The 17750-nt window shown below is 39.9% G+C and overlaps 1 protein-coding gene across 1 annotated transcript; it reads left to right on the top strand.

The window, feature by feature from the left end:
* Positions 1-1194: 1194 nt before the first annotated feature.
* On the top strand, positions 1195-17204 carry Fbxo4 (F-box protein 4). Its single transcript, NM_134099.2, has 7 exons — positions 1195-1526; positions 2771-3006; positions 4791-5011; positions 9064-9139; positions 9256-9431; positions 11686-11861; positions 14976-17204. The coding sequence occupies exons 1-7, from the start codon at positions 1344-1346 to the stop codon at positions 15063-15065; spliced, it is 1158 nt and encodes a 385-aa protein (NP_598860.2). The 5' UTR covers positions 1195-1343; the 3' UTR covers positions 15066-17204.
* Positions 17205-17750: the final 546 nt, after the last annotated feature.

Genomic DNA, 17750 nt, shown 5'->3' with positions numbered 1-17750 from the left:
CGTGATGAAGTCTAGATGTGGAATGGGTTTGGGGATTAGATTAAGTGAGGTAATCTACTTTAAAGAGACTGATAACCTGCTACCAAATAGGTATTTGTGTCTTTCCTAAAACTATATCCAGTGCTATATAATATTTTGTTATATAGCCTACCTCTCATTTCTTAAATTTCTTTTTGATTATGATTAAAGTTACTAGAATAGACATCACTTTTGGAAGATTAAAAATTCACTAATGGCTTTTAATAGTACCACATCCAGGCTTTTCTTTCCTATCAAATTTTCTTCTGACCTTTTATGATAGATCATTGATTGAACAATTTTTTAGTGTATGTACATTTTTGTCGTGGGCTTAAACTCACCATTTTGGTAGAAAATACCTAATAATGGAGTTTGAGGAAGTAAATGCAAGCAAAATGTGAGTGGCCATGGCCAGAGATTGGATTCAGGTTGGCACACCAAGTTGTGGAAGCAGTTGCAAGAACTATTATAGCCACAAAACAAAGACCATACATCAAATACATATACCACCTACGCTGATGAGGGCATTATGTACACAGCCTAGATAAAATTGGCTACATCTTGCCTGGCTTTCAGATGTTACAACATTATTTACTTTAAAATCGGTAAAGGGGGCAGGTGTTTGAGAGATGGTTCAGCAGTTATAAGAATGTACTGTTCTTTCAGAGGGCCTGAGTAGGTGGCTCTCAAGGGTGTGGTTTCCAGTTCCAGGGTTTGTGATGCCTGTGGCCTCTGCTGGAACCTGAGTGCTCATGCATATATCCACATACATGTAGTTAAATAAAATTTTAAGCAAAGCTTACAAGTTTCACCCAACCTCATGAGGTTAGACCAAAACCAGATTGAAGTTAATATTAAAAGAGCTACGCTTGAGGCAGTTTTGGCTTCCCATCTACAATAGTTTCTCCACAGCACGATGTTCTAGTCAGCCAAGGTTATCTTTAATAACACATAAGGCTCCTGATAGCCTCCACGGGCTCAGTTTTTGCTCAACTCCAAGTGGTAGATTGCTGATTCCAAAACACAGAAGCACACATACAGCCTACTTAATATCTAACGCTTAAGGGGAAGCAAGATTTCAGAAAAAGGGTGGCTGTTCAACAAGCCCTAGCTCCCAGGTCCTTGTGGTGACGCACAGAGGCAGGGAGGGACCCGGAGGATGTGTAGTGTGGGAGGGTTTGGGCTAACGGGGTGAGTCATTCCGGGCCACCTCGGCCTGGAGCCCTGCCCAACCGACCAGCCCGGGTCGTACCAGCGGGGCGGAGGCGGAGGCCGAGCGGCTGGGGAGCCCGTGCGCCCCGCGGTGTCGCGCGGAGCCTGCGACCATGGCTGGAAGCGAGCCCCGCGGAGCCGGCTCCCCGCCGCCCGCCAGCGACTGGGGCCGCCTGGAGGCAGCCATCCTGAGCGGCTGGAGGACCTTCTGGTATTCGGTGGCCAAGGAGCGGGCGACGCCGACGGCCTCCCGGAAGGAGGCGGCGGAGGAGACGAGCGCGCTGACGCGGCTGCCGGTGAGCCGAGGCCGCAGGCCGCGCACAGAGACCGCCGCAGGCCGGGGGCCTGGGCCGGCAGGGCAGCCACTTCCGGGTGTGTGCTCGCCTGGAAGTGAAGTGGCCAGGATTGCCTTGATGGTAACTCTTGGTATCCCCCTGCCAACCAAGGTCGCACTACAACACTCACTAATGACCAGCGAGATCACCCACAGGTTGTCAGTCATCCTATTTGGATGTCTGGAAATCTGATGAAGGAAGTGGGTTAGCTTGGAAGGCATTCCAGTGTCTTTCTTCTGCACATTTTAATCCCTAGTCAATGTATTCCAGTTAGGGGGGGGGGGGGGTCGCCTAGAGCAAGCAACTCTGACATATCCAAAGCAACAAAACTGCCACATAATTGAAACCAGTAAAGTTACAAGTACCTCAAGTTAGGTCAGGCTGCAAAGAGGATGCATGCAATTTAAAGTTTCAGAGAAAGATAAAATAAATAAATAAATAAATAAATAAATAAATAAATAAATAGATTATACATTGTTGATGACAATTCCTTTATCTCAGTTGGGTTATTAGTACATCCCACTGACATTCACTCTAAATGAAAGCCACAGGCTTAGGTTACCTCCAAGCTTCTCTCAGGTGTCCTCGGAACCTGATTAATACTCTATAGAGAGAAATTCAAATGACAGGTTCACATGCTTTCATTTGATCTAGTGATAAAATCAGAAAAACCGCCACTTTGTTTTTTTAGATTTATTTATTTATTTATTTTATGTATATGTGAGTACACTGTCACTGACACACCAGAAGAGGGCACTGGATCCAAATTACAGATGGTTGTGAGCCACCATGTGGTTGCTGGGAATAGAACTCAGGACCTCTGGAAGAGCAGCCAGTGCTCTTAACCTCTGAGCCATCTCTCCAGCTTGAAAAAAATCTCCACTTGACACTCATTTATTTTTGAAGAACAAATTAGTAACTGGTACATCAACATACTCATGGAAAGAAATGAAAGGAACTGGTTACTTTGCTTGAAAAATAGAAAGGCAGAGCTTGAGTTTGCAACATTTCAGGTGTGTTAGGGATGAAAATGTTTAGTTTTGAATTTTCTATTGGTGGAGGGATGTTAAGATAGACTTATGTATTTTAAAGAACCAGTCATTCAGGCGACCTTCAGTACAATGATTCTTTACTGATTAGGCCACCGCAAACAGTTGCCCCAGACAGATGACCTCTTTCTTTCATGCTGCTTGCCTCTCTTTCAGGTTGATGTGCAGTTGTATATCTTGTCGTTTCTTTCACCCCACGATCTGTGCCAGCTGGGAAGTACAGATCATTACTGGAACAAAACTATAAGAGACCCAATTCTCTGGAGATACTTTCTGTTGCGGGATCTCCCTTCTTGGTCTTCGGTTGATTGGAAGTCACTTCCAGATCTAGAGATCTTAAAAAAGCCAATATCTGAGGTCACCGACAGCACTTGTCTTGATTACATGGAGGTGTAAGTATCTATTTCTGAGAATTGACAAGAGATACTAAACTCTAAATAGTGCACATTAGTTCTGACCCTGACGTTAGCTTGCTGCATAGGATTTGTCTGAATGCCCCTTGTTAAAATTAGGCCTTGAGCTAATTGACTTTTTTTCATAGGTCCCTTAGAGCTTTAATCTTTTGTTATTTTCCTGTGGTGACTAACCAGTATTTGATTAATTATATCTGGTATGGTAGACAAGAAAAAAAATTTTCTTAAACTTCTCATAATATTTGTAGTACTTTCCATTATGTTAAATTGTATATGCATATTCATACTCAGAGGAAGAATTTCCAAAGATCAGGAAACAGTTCTTTTTGATGGGGAAGAAGACTGTTTTTAAGACTACATGAAATACTTTTTATTATTATTATTATTTAACTGCCTGAAAGCCTCCAAGTTTCTTGAGTATCATGTACATGAGAAAGTTGCTTTTATTGAGCAAATGCTGCATATTGGATTCTATGGGCGTCTGCTCTGGGTATGTCCTTTTCCAACCTAAAGACTTTATCTTTGTGTTAGGGATGTAGGGGGCCAGAGAAGTTACATGGTTTGCATATAATATAGGGTGTAAAGAATTGGTTAATATTATTGTGTACCCTCAGAATATGTCACTGTACATAGGTAAAACTTGCTTTATTGTGAACTCCACATTTAAATCATAATAAAGCAAATTCAAAGAATCTTTGTCCTTTGGCTCTAAGAATGGTTTTACTTTGATTCAGTAGCTACATATAGGATTTCCTCCTCTACTTTCTTGCTCAATCTCTCCATCCCAGACAATAGTTATCATGTCAGATAACAGGAGACGACTAGATCAAAATGTATATGATCTCTATAGATAATCTCAAATTCCACTGGCATTTCTCTTTAAAAATTACTCTTATTTTTTTTGTATGTACATGTGGGTGGGTACGCATATTACATGCTACAGATGGAGGTCAGAGGACAACCTTTTGGAGTCCAGTCTCTGCTCCCACCATGTGGGTCCCTGGGATTGAATTCCAGTCACCAGGCTTGGTAACAAGCCCTGGACCTGCTGGGCCATCATGGTTTCTGTCACGTGATTTTATTTTGCTAATTTTCAGCAAGGTCTAGTCGGGCCTCCCTGTGTTTTTATTTAGTGTTTTGAATCAACTCTTATGTGGAAACTACTAAAGGGGTGATTATGAAGCTTGATAGTGGCTTTAGTCATGTTTTTACATTTCTGAGATTTAACGCTAAGTATCTGCAGTATATCTTTATTATGGGGGCTCTCAATCTTAGCATTATTGACATTTTGGAACAGTTTTGGGGGACTGTCCTGGAAGTTGTAGGACATGTGCTAACATCTATGGTTCTACTGAGTCGCTGTTACTATCACAGCCTTCTCCTCCCCAATGTGAACATGAAATTGTTCAGATACTGCCACAGACTATAGGATAAAACCTTTCTCAGGAAGAGTTTCAACTATTCAAACAAACATTAGAACACGTCTTTTATGGAAGAAACTAAATTAAAGAAAGTAAATAATGTCTTCCTTAGGGAGGGTTCCGCAGTTTTATGACCACCCCCACTCTCTAGCATCTGTGTTTTTCCTTGTCACAGCAATCTACATACATGTTAAAATGGTATCTATCCTGTACTGAGAGGGTTGAAACTATAATCTTTACATTACTGTGTCTTACAGAGGACTCAGTAAATGATATATTCTCAAATGAACAGCAAGTTAAATGTTTTCTATTTTATTTTCTAATTGTGACAATTTTATGCAGTTATAAAATGTGCTGTCCATATACGCGAAGAGCCTTGAAAGCCAGCCGTCCTATGTATGGAGTGGTTACCTCTTTCTTACACTCACTGATCATTCAGAATGAACCCCGGTTTGCTATGTTTGGACCAGGTTTGGAAGAACTGAACACATCCTTGGTGTTGAGTTTGATGTCTTCTGAGGACCTTTGCCCAACTGCTGGTTTACCTCACAGACAGATTGATGGTAATTTTCATGTTAATATACAATACATAGTCATAATAGTACTTGGAGCTTGACATTAGTGTTAAACAGAGAGACATTTAAAAATTAAATTTTGTAATGAAATATAGAAATTGGTGAATGGGCCCCGGTCCTACTAAATGGGAAAAAAATTAGTATAAGAAGTACTTTTTTCTTAGTTTTTCAAGTTGTTATAATTTAGAATTTAATTATATGTTAAAAATAAATTTCAACAGAAATAAATTTCAAAATTTCTCATGTTTATCCTGAGAGAAATTTACCAAGAAAACCACTGAATATAGATTTGCAAATTAATTTTTATATATTGGGATTTTAAAAAAGGATCTATATCATTACCTCCCCTGTACAGAAAAAAAAAATCCATGAAACAGCATGTGGCCTCTTGGTGAGGTGGGAATGTATCGTTAACATAAGTAGGGATGGAATGTAAGATATGCTTTGCTCATTGTATATATACAGAGATTTGGAACAAATCTGGGTCTTCCACAAAAACCAATAGATCTAAGTGATGACACAGACAAGTATCTAGGTGACTAGACTATAATCACTTGATTCGGAATAGAAAACAACAACCAAAGAACGCTGTACCTTGAAGAGGACGCCTCCTAAGACGTCAGGCTTACGAGATACCTTCCCTTAAGACAAGAAAAAAGCACAAAGTTCCGAACGTTTAGGACGTAGTTGAAGTATCTTTAAATCTAGAAAGAATGGAGCTTGGTAAGCAATGACAACAGCATGTGGAGTGCCCAATCAAAATTTCATTTTAGAATGTTTATTCTGGCTTCCGAGTGAAAACCTGATTAGAAGGGACAGAAGGAGCTGCTGTAATAGTTGATTTTAAGAAAACATGGGCCGGGCGTGGTGGCGCACGCCTTTAATCCCAGCACTTGGGAGGTAGAGGCAGGAGGATTTCTGAGTTTGAGGCCAGCTGGGTCTACAGAGTGAGTTCCAGGACAGCCAAGGCTACACAGAGAAACCCTGTCTCAAAAAAACAAAACAAACAAACAAACAAACATGGAAGGGATCACTGGGTGAAAGACAATGAGTATTGAGGATGAAACTTGGTGCAATTAATAAGGATTATGTAATACGGATAGCTGCAGGCTTCTGCCTTGGGGCTCATGTTGGGTAGGAAGCCAGCTAGGGTAAGGAATCACCAGAGTAGAATGACTTTTGTGGTGGTTGTTTTTAGTGGCAAGAGCTAGGGATGGAATCTGCTGACTCTGATAACTTCAGGGTATATAAACAAAGATGAGTGTTATAAGCCATCCAATTGTATTAGGTTCCACAAGGGTAAGGACCTTATCAGTTTTATTTTGGTTTGTATCTATCATACAAGCCTTATCATAGGTCCTACACTATAGTGGTTTGAGTGAAAATGGCCTCCACAGGGTCATATATTCAAATGCTTGACTCCCAGTTGGTGGAACTGTTTGGTAAGTATTAAGAAGTCTGGCCTTGTTAGAGGAGGTGCTTTGAGGTTTCAAACACTCACACACCATTCCCGTTAGTTTTATCTCTGCTTTGTGCTTGTATCTCAGATATAAGCTTCAGCAACTGCTATGCTCATTGCCGTGATGGTCATGGACTTATGCAACCTCTATAACCCTCTGGAATCATGAGCTCTCAAATTAAATCCTTTTTAAAATAAGTTACCTTGATTATGGTGTTTTGTCATAGCAATAGAAAAGTAAGAAAAATAACTCTCTCTCTCTCTCTCTCTCTCTCTCTCTCTCTCTCTCTCTCTCTCTCTCTTTCTCTCTCTCTCTCACACACACACGCACACACACACACACTTAGTAAATGAATGACTTATAGATTATGTGTTTGGATCCAAAGAGTGAGATCCAAAGAATTAACAACTGGGAGTCATAACAAGTTCACATGATCTTGGAAGCTTAAGAGGATAGAGAGGCAGATGGTGAGCTGCATGCTGAAGTCTACAGTGGAGAGAGAAATGATTATGGATGACCAAGTTGAGGAAGGAGAGACAGCTCTCCCAACTGTGTTTTTTTAGATGGAACTCTTCTAGAGGGTTCTTAAGTCACAGTTTAGGCAAGTCATTGGGATTAGAGAGCACCACCCCACTTCTTCCCCGTAGAGTATGATGAAATAAGCAATTTTGGTAAATGAGAGTCCTTGGCAAGAGAAGTATTACCTAAAGCAGACCAGTTTCAGTCAAGGGCTTCACGTAAGGCAACACTTCAGGAAAAGCCAAAACACATGAGGAAATTTGATAATTATGAAATGGCATTTACAGAGACTTAAGTGATTGCTTGAAAATGCCAGTCTACCAGATCAGACAAGAGTAGGGGTTGCATAAGTCGGGCTGAGGTTAGATGTGTTGAAAGGACACTTTTTGGAAAATTTGATTGATAAGACAAAAGACAGAAACATTTGATTTCTGTTTCTATGTGCTTTTTTGTGAAATATCATGGCTAGAGGAGTAGAGAGGATCTTGTGGCTTAAGATACTTACAGTTTTAGTGCCCACAAGTCCAGATTTATAAACATGTTGCTTAGCAACATTATGAACTAACCAGTACCCCGGAGCTCTTGACTCTAGCTGCATATGTATCAAAAGATGGCCTAGTGGGCCATCACTGGAAAGAGAGGCCCATTGGACACGCAAACTTTATATGCCCCAGTACAGGGGAACGCCAGGGCCAAAAAGGGGGAGTGGGTGGGTAGGGGAGTGGGGGTGGGTGGGTATGGGGGACTTTTGGTATAGCATTGGAAATGTAAATGAGCTAAATACCTAATAAAAAATGGAAAAAAAAAAGAAAATAATTCCACTTACAGCGAGTACAAAAATGTCTTAGGAATAAATTTTACAAATAAAATGAATGATCAAAATCATAAATAATAAAAAATTAAGAAGACACAAATAAATGGAATAATATGCAAGTATATTAAAATTCTTATTCTAAATATAAAAAAAAAGGATGGTGACATAGGATGACATGACACAGCTTGTTTAAGCAGAATTCAAGAATTAGGGGAATGAAGGCTGGAGTTGTCTCTCATGAGGTAAGTAGGGACAGACTATATTGGGTTTTGTTTGTATGCCTGAGGGCCAATGATATTATAGAGAAGAGAAATACTTAGACATGTGTCAGTAAGCAATATATCTGCTATTGCAAGAAAGGCTAGTTAAAGCAAAAGGATTTAGAGGACTGCTTAGAAGAGATTACAGATGTCAGGTAGTTAATTTGTACCAAAAGAAGAATGGCAGAGGAGAGAAGTAGACAGATCAGAAAGCAAAACTAGAGTTATGGAATAAAGAAGGATTTTTCCAGAAGCCCCCCACCCCAAAAAAAAAAAAACCAAAAAACCATTGATCATTAATAAAACAACAAACAAGCAAACAAACAAACAACAAATACAGATGTTAAAAAAGGAACAGCAATGGTGTTGGGTTGTGTCAAACACAAAAGAGTAAGAAGCCAATGTTTAGCCATCTAGGGCTATCAAATAAGTCAAATAATCCTCACAGTCACCCCTAAGAAGTCCTTGTTATGTTAGGTTTGTGTCAAAACAGAGTCTCGCAGGATTCTAACCCACAGCATCCTACATCCAAATGTCAGCCTCTGCAGTTTTGACTCAGTTTCTGAGGCACTTCTAAGGACAGGCCACATGTTCATAAGTGGTTTTACTGGGGAATGAATGGGCCCTCGCTGAATGTATTCGTAGAGTTTAAGAAGCATAAAACATGGGAAAGAATCCGCACTGGGGATAAATAGAAGTAGTTGCCACACTCTAGTTGATGCTGTGATGCTTGTGAGGGTGACAGAAGACTGTAGAGTCAACACTTAGTTCTCTATCCAGGTTCTTCCTGCCTTGGGAAGCACAGCTACACACAATGTTCTTTTCTTAGTCACAAGCATTACTTTTTTTTTTTTTTCACCAAAGTTGCATATATCTTGCTTGAAATTTTTCTTCCTTTGCCCCTTTTGATCTCACTGGAGATTTATTATTATTATTATTACTGGTTTTATTATTGGATTGTTTGTATAACTGATTTTTCTCATGTAGGTATTGGATCTGGAGTCAACTTCCAGTTGAATAACCAGCAAAAATTCAACATCCTGATATTATACTCGACTACCAGGTAAGGCTCGCCGCTTGGAGGGCTGCCGGAATTGTTGGCACCAGAACACTTCAGTGGGATGGAACTTGTTTGCGGTCTTTGCTGCTATATATGTTTATGTTTTCTTTCTGTTTCAGAAAAGAAAGAGACAGAGCAAGGGAGGAGCACACCAGCACCGTTAACAAGATGTTCAGCCTACAGAGTGAGGGGGACGAGCAGCAGGGCAGCCGCTACAGTGTGATCCCGCAGATTCAGAAAGTGTGTGAAGTCGTAGACGGGTTCATCTACGTGGCAAACGCTGAAGCTCACCGACGTAAGCATCCCGAATCTCTTCTTCAAGGCGCTACTACATCATTCCTGGCCAAAAAAAAAAAAAAAAAAAAAAAAAAAAAAAAAAAAAAAAAATCATATTGTTACAGCACCATAAAAACACAGCAGTTAGGTTCTTACCACTGTGATTTTCTGGCCATTACTATCACTAGTGTTCGCCTTCCTTGTTTTATATATATATCAGAATCATGTGGGAGATTCCCAGAATGGCACATTGTCAGCCATAGATTTGCCCAGTATCCTGGACATCTGTTTTCCATAAGCATCACAGGGTTGTGATACAAGCCAAAGCTTGATTCGCCATATGCTTTTGTCTTACATTTTAAAATTACTGATGCTCTCTCTGCCTCTGATATATTCAAATAATTTATGCAGATAACTGACAATTTGTTGGTTCGTTCTTACCCACATTATAGAGAGGGGAGGGGATAGGGATGTTAACTGAGTAGATTAAAGTTAATTAAATCAGTATGTTGATACTATTCTCCATAGACTCTGAATAATTGACACTGACAATGTTGTTTTGGTATGACATTGCTATATCCTTGGACCATGAGCCAGTGTTATAATTTCCTCCCAATCCTTTGTGTACAAGTTAGAATATAAATATACAATAAATGATTTATTATAGATGCAGCTTATATATAATGCTCATAATAATATATTATAGTTATTTAGTGTGTTAAATTAATTTACAATGAATGTGTTTCTCTACCAGTCTGTTAAATCCTGGAGAAAATTATACTTAGAAATCATGGATAAAATTATTCATACTAAAAGAATAAATTATTTCCTGTTCTTATAGGACTAGCCATAAAAAAAAAAAAAAAAAAAACAGAAGCAAGATAAGTAGAAGATTAATTTGATCAGCAAAAGAGTTGCTGAGTCACCAATAGTTGTATTTGCTAGTGGAGATACGGCTGAGAGCTAAGACTGACACAGCTCACTTGTACTAATCTTCCAGATCGCTCCCAATCGCTTTCTGTAAAATCGGGAAAGAAAGCAGGGTTAGCATAATTCTTAACCTGGATCTCAGGTTCAACCCCAAGCACGGCGGAGGGGGAAAGTACATAAGACACAAAACCAATCTGTACCTGTTTCCTGAATCTTTGCCATGCAGCTCTGCTGCATTAAAAGTGTAATGGGAGGACTGGAGACCCCTGCGTCGCTTGAGTCTGAGGCCTGTGTTGGTCGGCTGCAACACGGGAGTGGAGGGTTGTTCTGCCTTCTATATCACTTTCTCAAACGAAGCTATAGCTTCCTGTCGACAGCCATAGGATAAGAAATCCCCCTGCCTCTTATTCGAAGAGACACTGTCTACTTCCTTATGGAATGGTAGAAGCAAATCTCTGCCTGAGCGCAAAGGTCAGGATCCCGCTCGTAGCAAGCACTCTGGACTGAAAGGAATCTTGGTTTTCTGATTCCTCGTCTGATTAGACGATGTCATAAATAAATACAGTCGCAGGAACATTCAGGTGTACAGACTGTTTAAAGTAACCGTGGCATGATAATTTTCAGTTACACGTTATGCAACTGTCCGATAACAGGAAACACTTTTCTACCAGTAAAGGACAGAATCCAGGGTCCAGCTGGGACACCGAATAAACGCTTCCACTATCTTACGCTCAGGAGCAACCATCCTAAGACTAAAACTGGCACATAAACACTGAGCGTGGCTCTCTCTAGGTAGCCTGGGCTGGCTTTGAACTAAAGACATTTGTTCTGCCTCAGCCTCCCGATTGCTGGTATTACAAGTATGCTGACTGTGGAGAGAATTTAAATTCTCTGACAGTAACTACCATGGCAGAGACCAAATCCACCAATGGTGGTAGTTTGACTGGAATCAATGTGTTAGTGGCCCAGCCATCACGGGAGCATGCTGGCATCTGAGAGTCAATTCTCTTTAGTCTCTAGCCTAGCCGCTTTTCTATATAAAACACCTAGCATTAAATCTAAAAGGTCTAAGACAGAGAAAGGGACAGTGGCTTGTATCTGCCTGCTGGGCTTCTTGGGAGGCTCATGTGGGGAATTGGCTTGGGAATTTTGTTTATCACAGACATTCTTTGAAAGACTATTTAATAGAATTTTGTGGCAGAACAATATATAAATCCAATGAATAAAGGCAGTTGTCATGCTTAAATCCTACCAACACTTTAAATTCCTTTGTGTGCTGTATTAAATACAATTATCTTTAGAGCAGTTGCAAATAATGCAACTGATGTATTTTAAATCCTTAGGTCATGAATGGCAAGATGAATTTTCTCGGATTATGGCCATGACAGACCCAGCTTTTGGATCTTCAGGAAGACCCATGCTGGTTTTATCTTGTATTTCTCAAGCAGATGTAAAGAGAATGCCTTGTTTTTATTTAGCTCATGAGCTGCACCTCAGTCTTCTAAACCACCCATGGATGGTAAGGTCTTGACTGCTCATACAACGAAGAGCTGATTTGTATGTACTTTGTGTTGTGTGCTTTCATTCATATATGTGAATGTGTGTGCTTACATGTATGTGTGTTGTGAGTTTTCTTTTACAGGAACAAACTATCTAAGAGAATAACTTAAGAAGAAAGAAAGGCATATTCTGTCTCAGTTTTTAACATTTTGCTCCCTGATCAGTTGACCTTGATTTTGAGCCTGTGCAAAGGCTTGTAGGAACGAAAGGGATGAGAAAGAGGAAAGGGTTGAGATCCCAACATGGCCTTCAAGGAACACTCCAATGATGCCCCACTAATCTCCACTTCTTGAAAGTGTCACCTCTTCCTAACAGTACGCCGGAGTGGGGACCAAGCCTCGGACACACAGACCTTTAGGGAACATTAATTGGGAGGATAACATTCATCTTTGAAGTGAACTACCACTTTACTATAAAATTTAAAGTCTTGATTGACTAATAAATCTGGATTAGTCGTCTGTTCCCTATTCACCTCTCCTATTGTAGGAGCAGTAAGACAGTAACCAGGGGTGGTTTTCAGGATGCCACTCTCCTGGCTCGCTCAACATCAATGTTAATTATGCTTTACAAATTGTAAAAACCCAGGTTGTTTGAGCTGAGGTGGTAGCACAGTGGTAAACTACCTACCTAACTAATAGGCAGGAGCCTCAACCTGTACCCAACACCACTATATGTCTCATAGTCTGCTGCTTTAAATTTTATTTGAATAGTGAAGTCTTTTTTTTTTTTCAAATGAAAATTGAAATGAAATGAAATTTCATATATAAACTATAATAATCTCTGGTCATCTATTATCTTTTTATTTGTATCTTCTTTAATTTTTGTTTGTTTGTTTATTTATTTATTTATTTATTTATTTATTTATTTATTTATTTATTTATGTTGAGACAGAGACCCACTGTGTAGCTCTGGCTATTCTGGTTCTTGCTATGTAGACCAGGCTAGCCTCAAACTCACAGAGATCCACCTCCCTCTGCCTCCCAAGTGCTGGGATTAAAGGTCCCCCCCCCCCTCCCGGCTCAGCTAAAGATGTGTTGATTTTGTTTAAAATTCAGAAAACCAACTGTTAGTCTTTTGTAATTCTCAAATCACTGTTTTGTATCTTGGTTATTTCTTTCTGTCTCATAAACTGGTGTTTGTTTTTCCAAACCCATGAACTACATCATTAGGATGTTTATGTGAAATGTTACTCATTTAATGGGGCTTGGGTCTAAAATATGCTCCTACCCCTGAAATCGTGTGTTTGTGTGTGTGTGTGTGTGTGTGTGTGTGTGTGTGTGTGTGTGTGTGTGTTCTTGGTCTAACTTGCTCTTTTGTACTGTTTACCATACCCCATAGTTTGGTACTTTCTTTTCTTTCCTTTTCTTCCTTCCTTTTGGTCTCCCTTCCTTCCTTCCTTCCTTCCTTCCTTCCTTCCTTCCTTCCTTCCTTCCTTCCTTCCTTCCTTCCTTTCTTTCTTTCTTTCTCTCTCTCTCTCTCTCTCTCTCTCTCTCTCTCTCTCTCTCTCTCTCTCTTTCTCCTTTCCTTTCCTCCCCTCCCCTCCCCTCCCCTCCCCTCCCCTTCCCTCCCCTTCCCTTCCCTTCCGTTTCTTTTTCTTTCCTTCTTCTTTCTTTCCTTCTTCTTTTCTTTCACCCTTTCTTTCTTTCCTTCTAATTTCTTCAGTGGTCCATTGTTTGTTTAGTAGCATGTTAAGTCTATTTATTTGCCCATTTCTAACTTTTTATTACTGTTGTTCTTTCCAGTTTTATTCTGCTGTATCCATAAAAATGCATATGACTTTTTACTTCATTGTTATTATTATAGTTGGAGATTTTGTGATCTAACATATGCTCTGTTCTTGAGACTGCTCCAGTGTATGATGAAAAGAGTGTGTATTCTGCAGCTCTTGGCCAAATGTTTTTAAAATGTATGTCGAGTCCATTCAGCTTTGGCTAGTTTTGCAGTATGTCACATTTATTAGTTGGCTGGTTAGGTTGATTAAAAAATGTTTTAATTTTTAAAGTGATTTTTTTGGGGAGGAATTGTTTTCCTGGAAGTACAAGAAGCCTGTGTCTTGTGTTTCTAGAGCTGAGTTTAGGAAATGAGACTAACAATGAGTTAGTTAGAAGGCACAAGAACAGATCACTCATCTCCACGATCGCTCTAGGAAGCAGTGCCTGAAAAACTTACTCAGACTTTGAGTCATTTTATTTTAGCTCCCTTTAAAAATGAATTTATGAAATTCCTAGCCAAATGGATGGACCTGGAGGGCATCATCCTGAGTGAGGTAACACATTCACAAAGGAACTCACACAATATGTACTCACTGATAAGTGGATATTAGCCCAAAACCTAGGATACCCAAGATATAAGATACAATTTCCTAAACACATGAAACTCAAGAAAAATGAAGACTGAAGTGTGGACACTATGCCCCTCCTTAGAAGTGGGAACAAAACACCCTGGGAAGGAGTTACAGAGACAAAGTTTGGAGCTGAGATGAAAGGATGGTCCATGTAGAGACTGCCATATCCAGGGATCCACCCCATAATCAGCATCCAAACGCTGACACCATTGCATACACTAGCAAGATTTTATCGAAAGGACCCAGATGTAGCTGTCTCTTGTGAGACTATGCCGGGGCCTAGCAAACACAGAAGTGGATGCTCACAGTCAGCTAATGGATGGATCACAGGGCTCCCAATGGAGGAGCTAGAGAAAGTACCCAAGGAGCTAAAGGGATCTGCAACCCTATAGGCGGAACAACATAATGAACTAACCAGTATCCCGGAGCTCTTGACTGTAGCTGCATATGTATCAAAAGATGGCCTAGTCGGCCATCACTGGAAAGAGAGGCCCATTGGACACGCAAACTTTATATGCCCCAGTACAAGGGAACGCCAGGGCCAAAAAGGGGGAGTGGGTGGGTAGGGGAGTGGGGGTGGGTGGGTATGGGGGACTTTTGGTATAGCATTGGAAATGTAAATGAGCTAAATACCTAATAAAAAATGGAAAAAAAATTAATGCCTAGAGAAATGGGACTTGTCATAATATTCTGGTTTGAACTAACCATGTTCTCTTTACCTGCCTGCAGGTCCAGGATACAGAGGCTGAAACTCTGACTGGTTTTTTGAATGGCATTGAGTGGATTCTTGAAGAAGTAGAATCTAAGCGTGCAAAATGAAGTTCCTTTGGGACCATGGGAAGCCGCAGGACATGGTGTATGTGTTTCCTGTCCCTCCTGTCACTGCCCCTCTGGAGGAGGCCTTTCTACTGGACAGCTACCACAGCTGGGTTTCTGACACTTTACCATGAATGAGTTGCAAGTTTCAGTCCTACTACTTTTCCACAAAATGAACTCTCACATTTTTGATAATTTTATATTTTTTGTCTTTTTCTTTAAATATTAAATTCCGCAAAACAAAATTTTGTGGTTCTTTAATTTCTCATGGTCTCTCTTTTTTGCTATCAAGGTTGCCCGATAGGAATAGTAAGCCTTTTTAACAGTCATAGGATCTCTTCAAGGTCTCACTAACTGCTTATCGGAAAAACGTTTCAAATCATTCTCAACAGAGACACTATGAAATTTCACTAGAACTGCAGTAATGTAATGACCACAGCCTCTGTTCTCTTTCGAAAGAATAGAAAGAATATTATGTTTATGTTGTATCTGATATTCTTTCAGTGAAAATTAGGGTTTTTGTTGTGGAAGTTGTCATGTTTGAATCATTCTGAGCAAGGAAATACTAAATTCTGTTTCATACTTATACATGCTAAAGATTTACATGTGTAAAGCTACCTCAGCAATTGCTTGCACTGCAGAGGAAATCACATAGCACCTGACTGGAACTGGGGGTGTTAAAATTATTGTGAAAGGAATATAAATACTGTTGTATGATTTATATGTTTGTATTTAAGTGTACTTAAATATGTTTGTTTTGTGGAGAAAGTGACCACAGACTTTCTAAATATTCTAAATATGCGTTGAGAATTATGAAGGACAGAAGGAGAGTGTTCAGGCAATATAATTGATCTGGTACCAGGGTTCAAGGGTGAATGGTGGGTGCAAAGAAGTTGGAAGAACATGGTAAGAAGGCTGCCCTTCATATAGAAGTAAGGTGGTAACAGAAGCAGTTGTGTGCAGGTTAGGGTCCAATTTAGTAAGATTATACGTTAAGATCTTGGAGCCAACAGTTTTGAGTGACGATAACTTTCACACTAACCCCGGGAGCAGAGGTGGGAGGTTTGGAGGTCAGTGCTGTAGCTGAGGCCAAGGAGCTCACAATCAGATGGCAGAAACACTGTAAGACAGAGGTGATGATGAGGCAGGTGGCAGGAGGCATTCTCAGGAAGCCATTCAGTCATCTCAGAGCTCTGTGGTGCTCTGTACTGAAAATTCCTGTGATGACGAAAGCCTTCAAGGGCTACACTGTCTAGGATGCACAGCCTCTAGCCATGAGGACTTGAAATGTGCCTCAGGCAACTGAGGAACTGACTTGTAAATATTATGCAAATTTAAATCATTGTACTACCTTTAATCACACAAAACTAGTAGCTATTACAATCTGCTAGCATTGCAAGAAGACAATATAATTTCTTATCACAGTTTATATTGAGCAGATTTCTTAATATTTCACATACAGTGAAAGAGACCTTCCCTTATACAAATAAGACTTCATATCCTATAAGAACTTTGATGAATAATTTTTTTCTTTAAATAGCCCATCTTTAAAATAAATTTTAAAAAGTAATTTTTATAACAATTTTACCTTTTTTATTAGACATTTTCTTTATATTTCAAATATTATTCCCTTTCTTGGTTTCCCCTCTGCTGAAGAGTTATTGTGCATTTTAAAACAGGCTGAACATGTTTCAGAGACTCATTTAACCCATTGTCTTAGTGGGAAGGTTTTACATGAAAAACAGAGTATCTCTAATGAATAGATAAAAGAACATAGTATCCAAAATAAGATATTTCTTCTTGGGTATGTATTGGTTGTACTTTTCAAGCAATTTTTTCCATATCATATAAATTGCTCATTTTATTGGCATAAGGTTGTAAATAGCATTCATTAACTTTTCTAAAAATTGTACAACACAGTAATCAGTATGCTCCCAATTCTATGGTTAGTGTAGCAGTATTAGATATCTGTAACTGAAGTGGAAACTTCTGGGATCTTGGAAAGTCAGTTATGTCAAATTATGTTTTGCTGGGGAATACAGGTGAAAGGAGGTTTTGTCAATGCAGACATGTGAAAGCATGTGTGATGTTAAGAAGGAAAATAAATATAGTCCAACAGACGATGGGCAATGCTGGATGGTATTGGTGTGCCTTGCTATTTCTTACTGGTTACTGTTTGCAAGTGACTACATAGAAAGAAATGCACCCAAAACCTTCTGGGAATGTTCTGGTGGCTTTTTGCCACTTCTGTGGACTCCTGATTGCCAGAGAGAAGTAGAAATTTCTGGATATGTCAGCTGATACAGACTCACATGGAGATTTTACTAAGAGGACTCAACGTGGTATCTTGCTAAGACCCTCGTGAGTGCCGCAGACCCTCTGGGTCCCTTTGTCTGTGTGGAATGGGTCTCTGGTCACAGGTGGGCAAGGAGTTGGCAGGAATTGAATGACAGAGAGATGCACACAGGAGATTGTGTAGAATCTGAATGTAATTTGTCAAATTGAGCATCAAACTTTTTATACAGAAGAAAATAGGGAAGTTAGGTGACACATCAGCAAGGTACAAATGAGGTTACCGGATGCTTAATGACTCTTACACTAAACAGCAGAATGTACACACAAAGACTGGCAGGAACTGAACAATAAAACAACTGAGACAAAGTCAGCTCTATCTAAGGCCAGCCATAG

This window comes from Mus musculus, chromosome 15 (assembly GCF_000001635.26).
Source record: "Mus musculus strain C57BL/6J chromosome 15, GRCm38.p6 C57BL/6J".
Taxonomy (NCBI): domain Eukaryota; kingdom Metazoa; phylum Chordata; class Mammalia; order Rodentia; family Muridae; genus Mus; species Mus musculus.
Note: the sequence above shows the minus strand (reverse complement) of the source record. Positions and strands in the feature narration are given on the sequence as shown.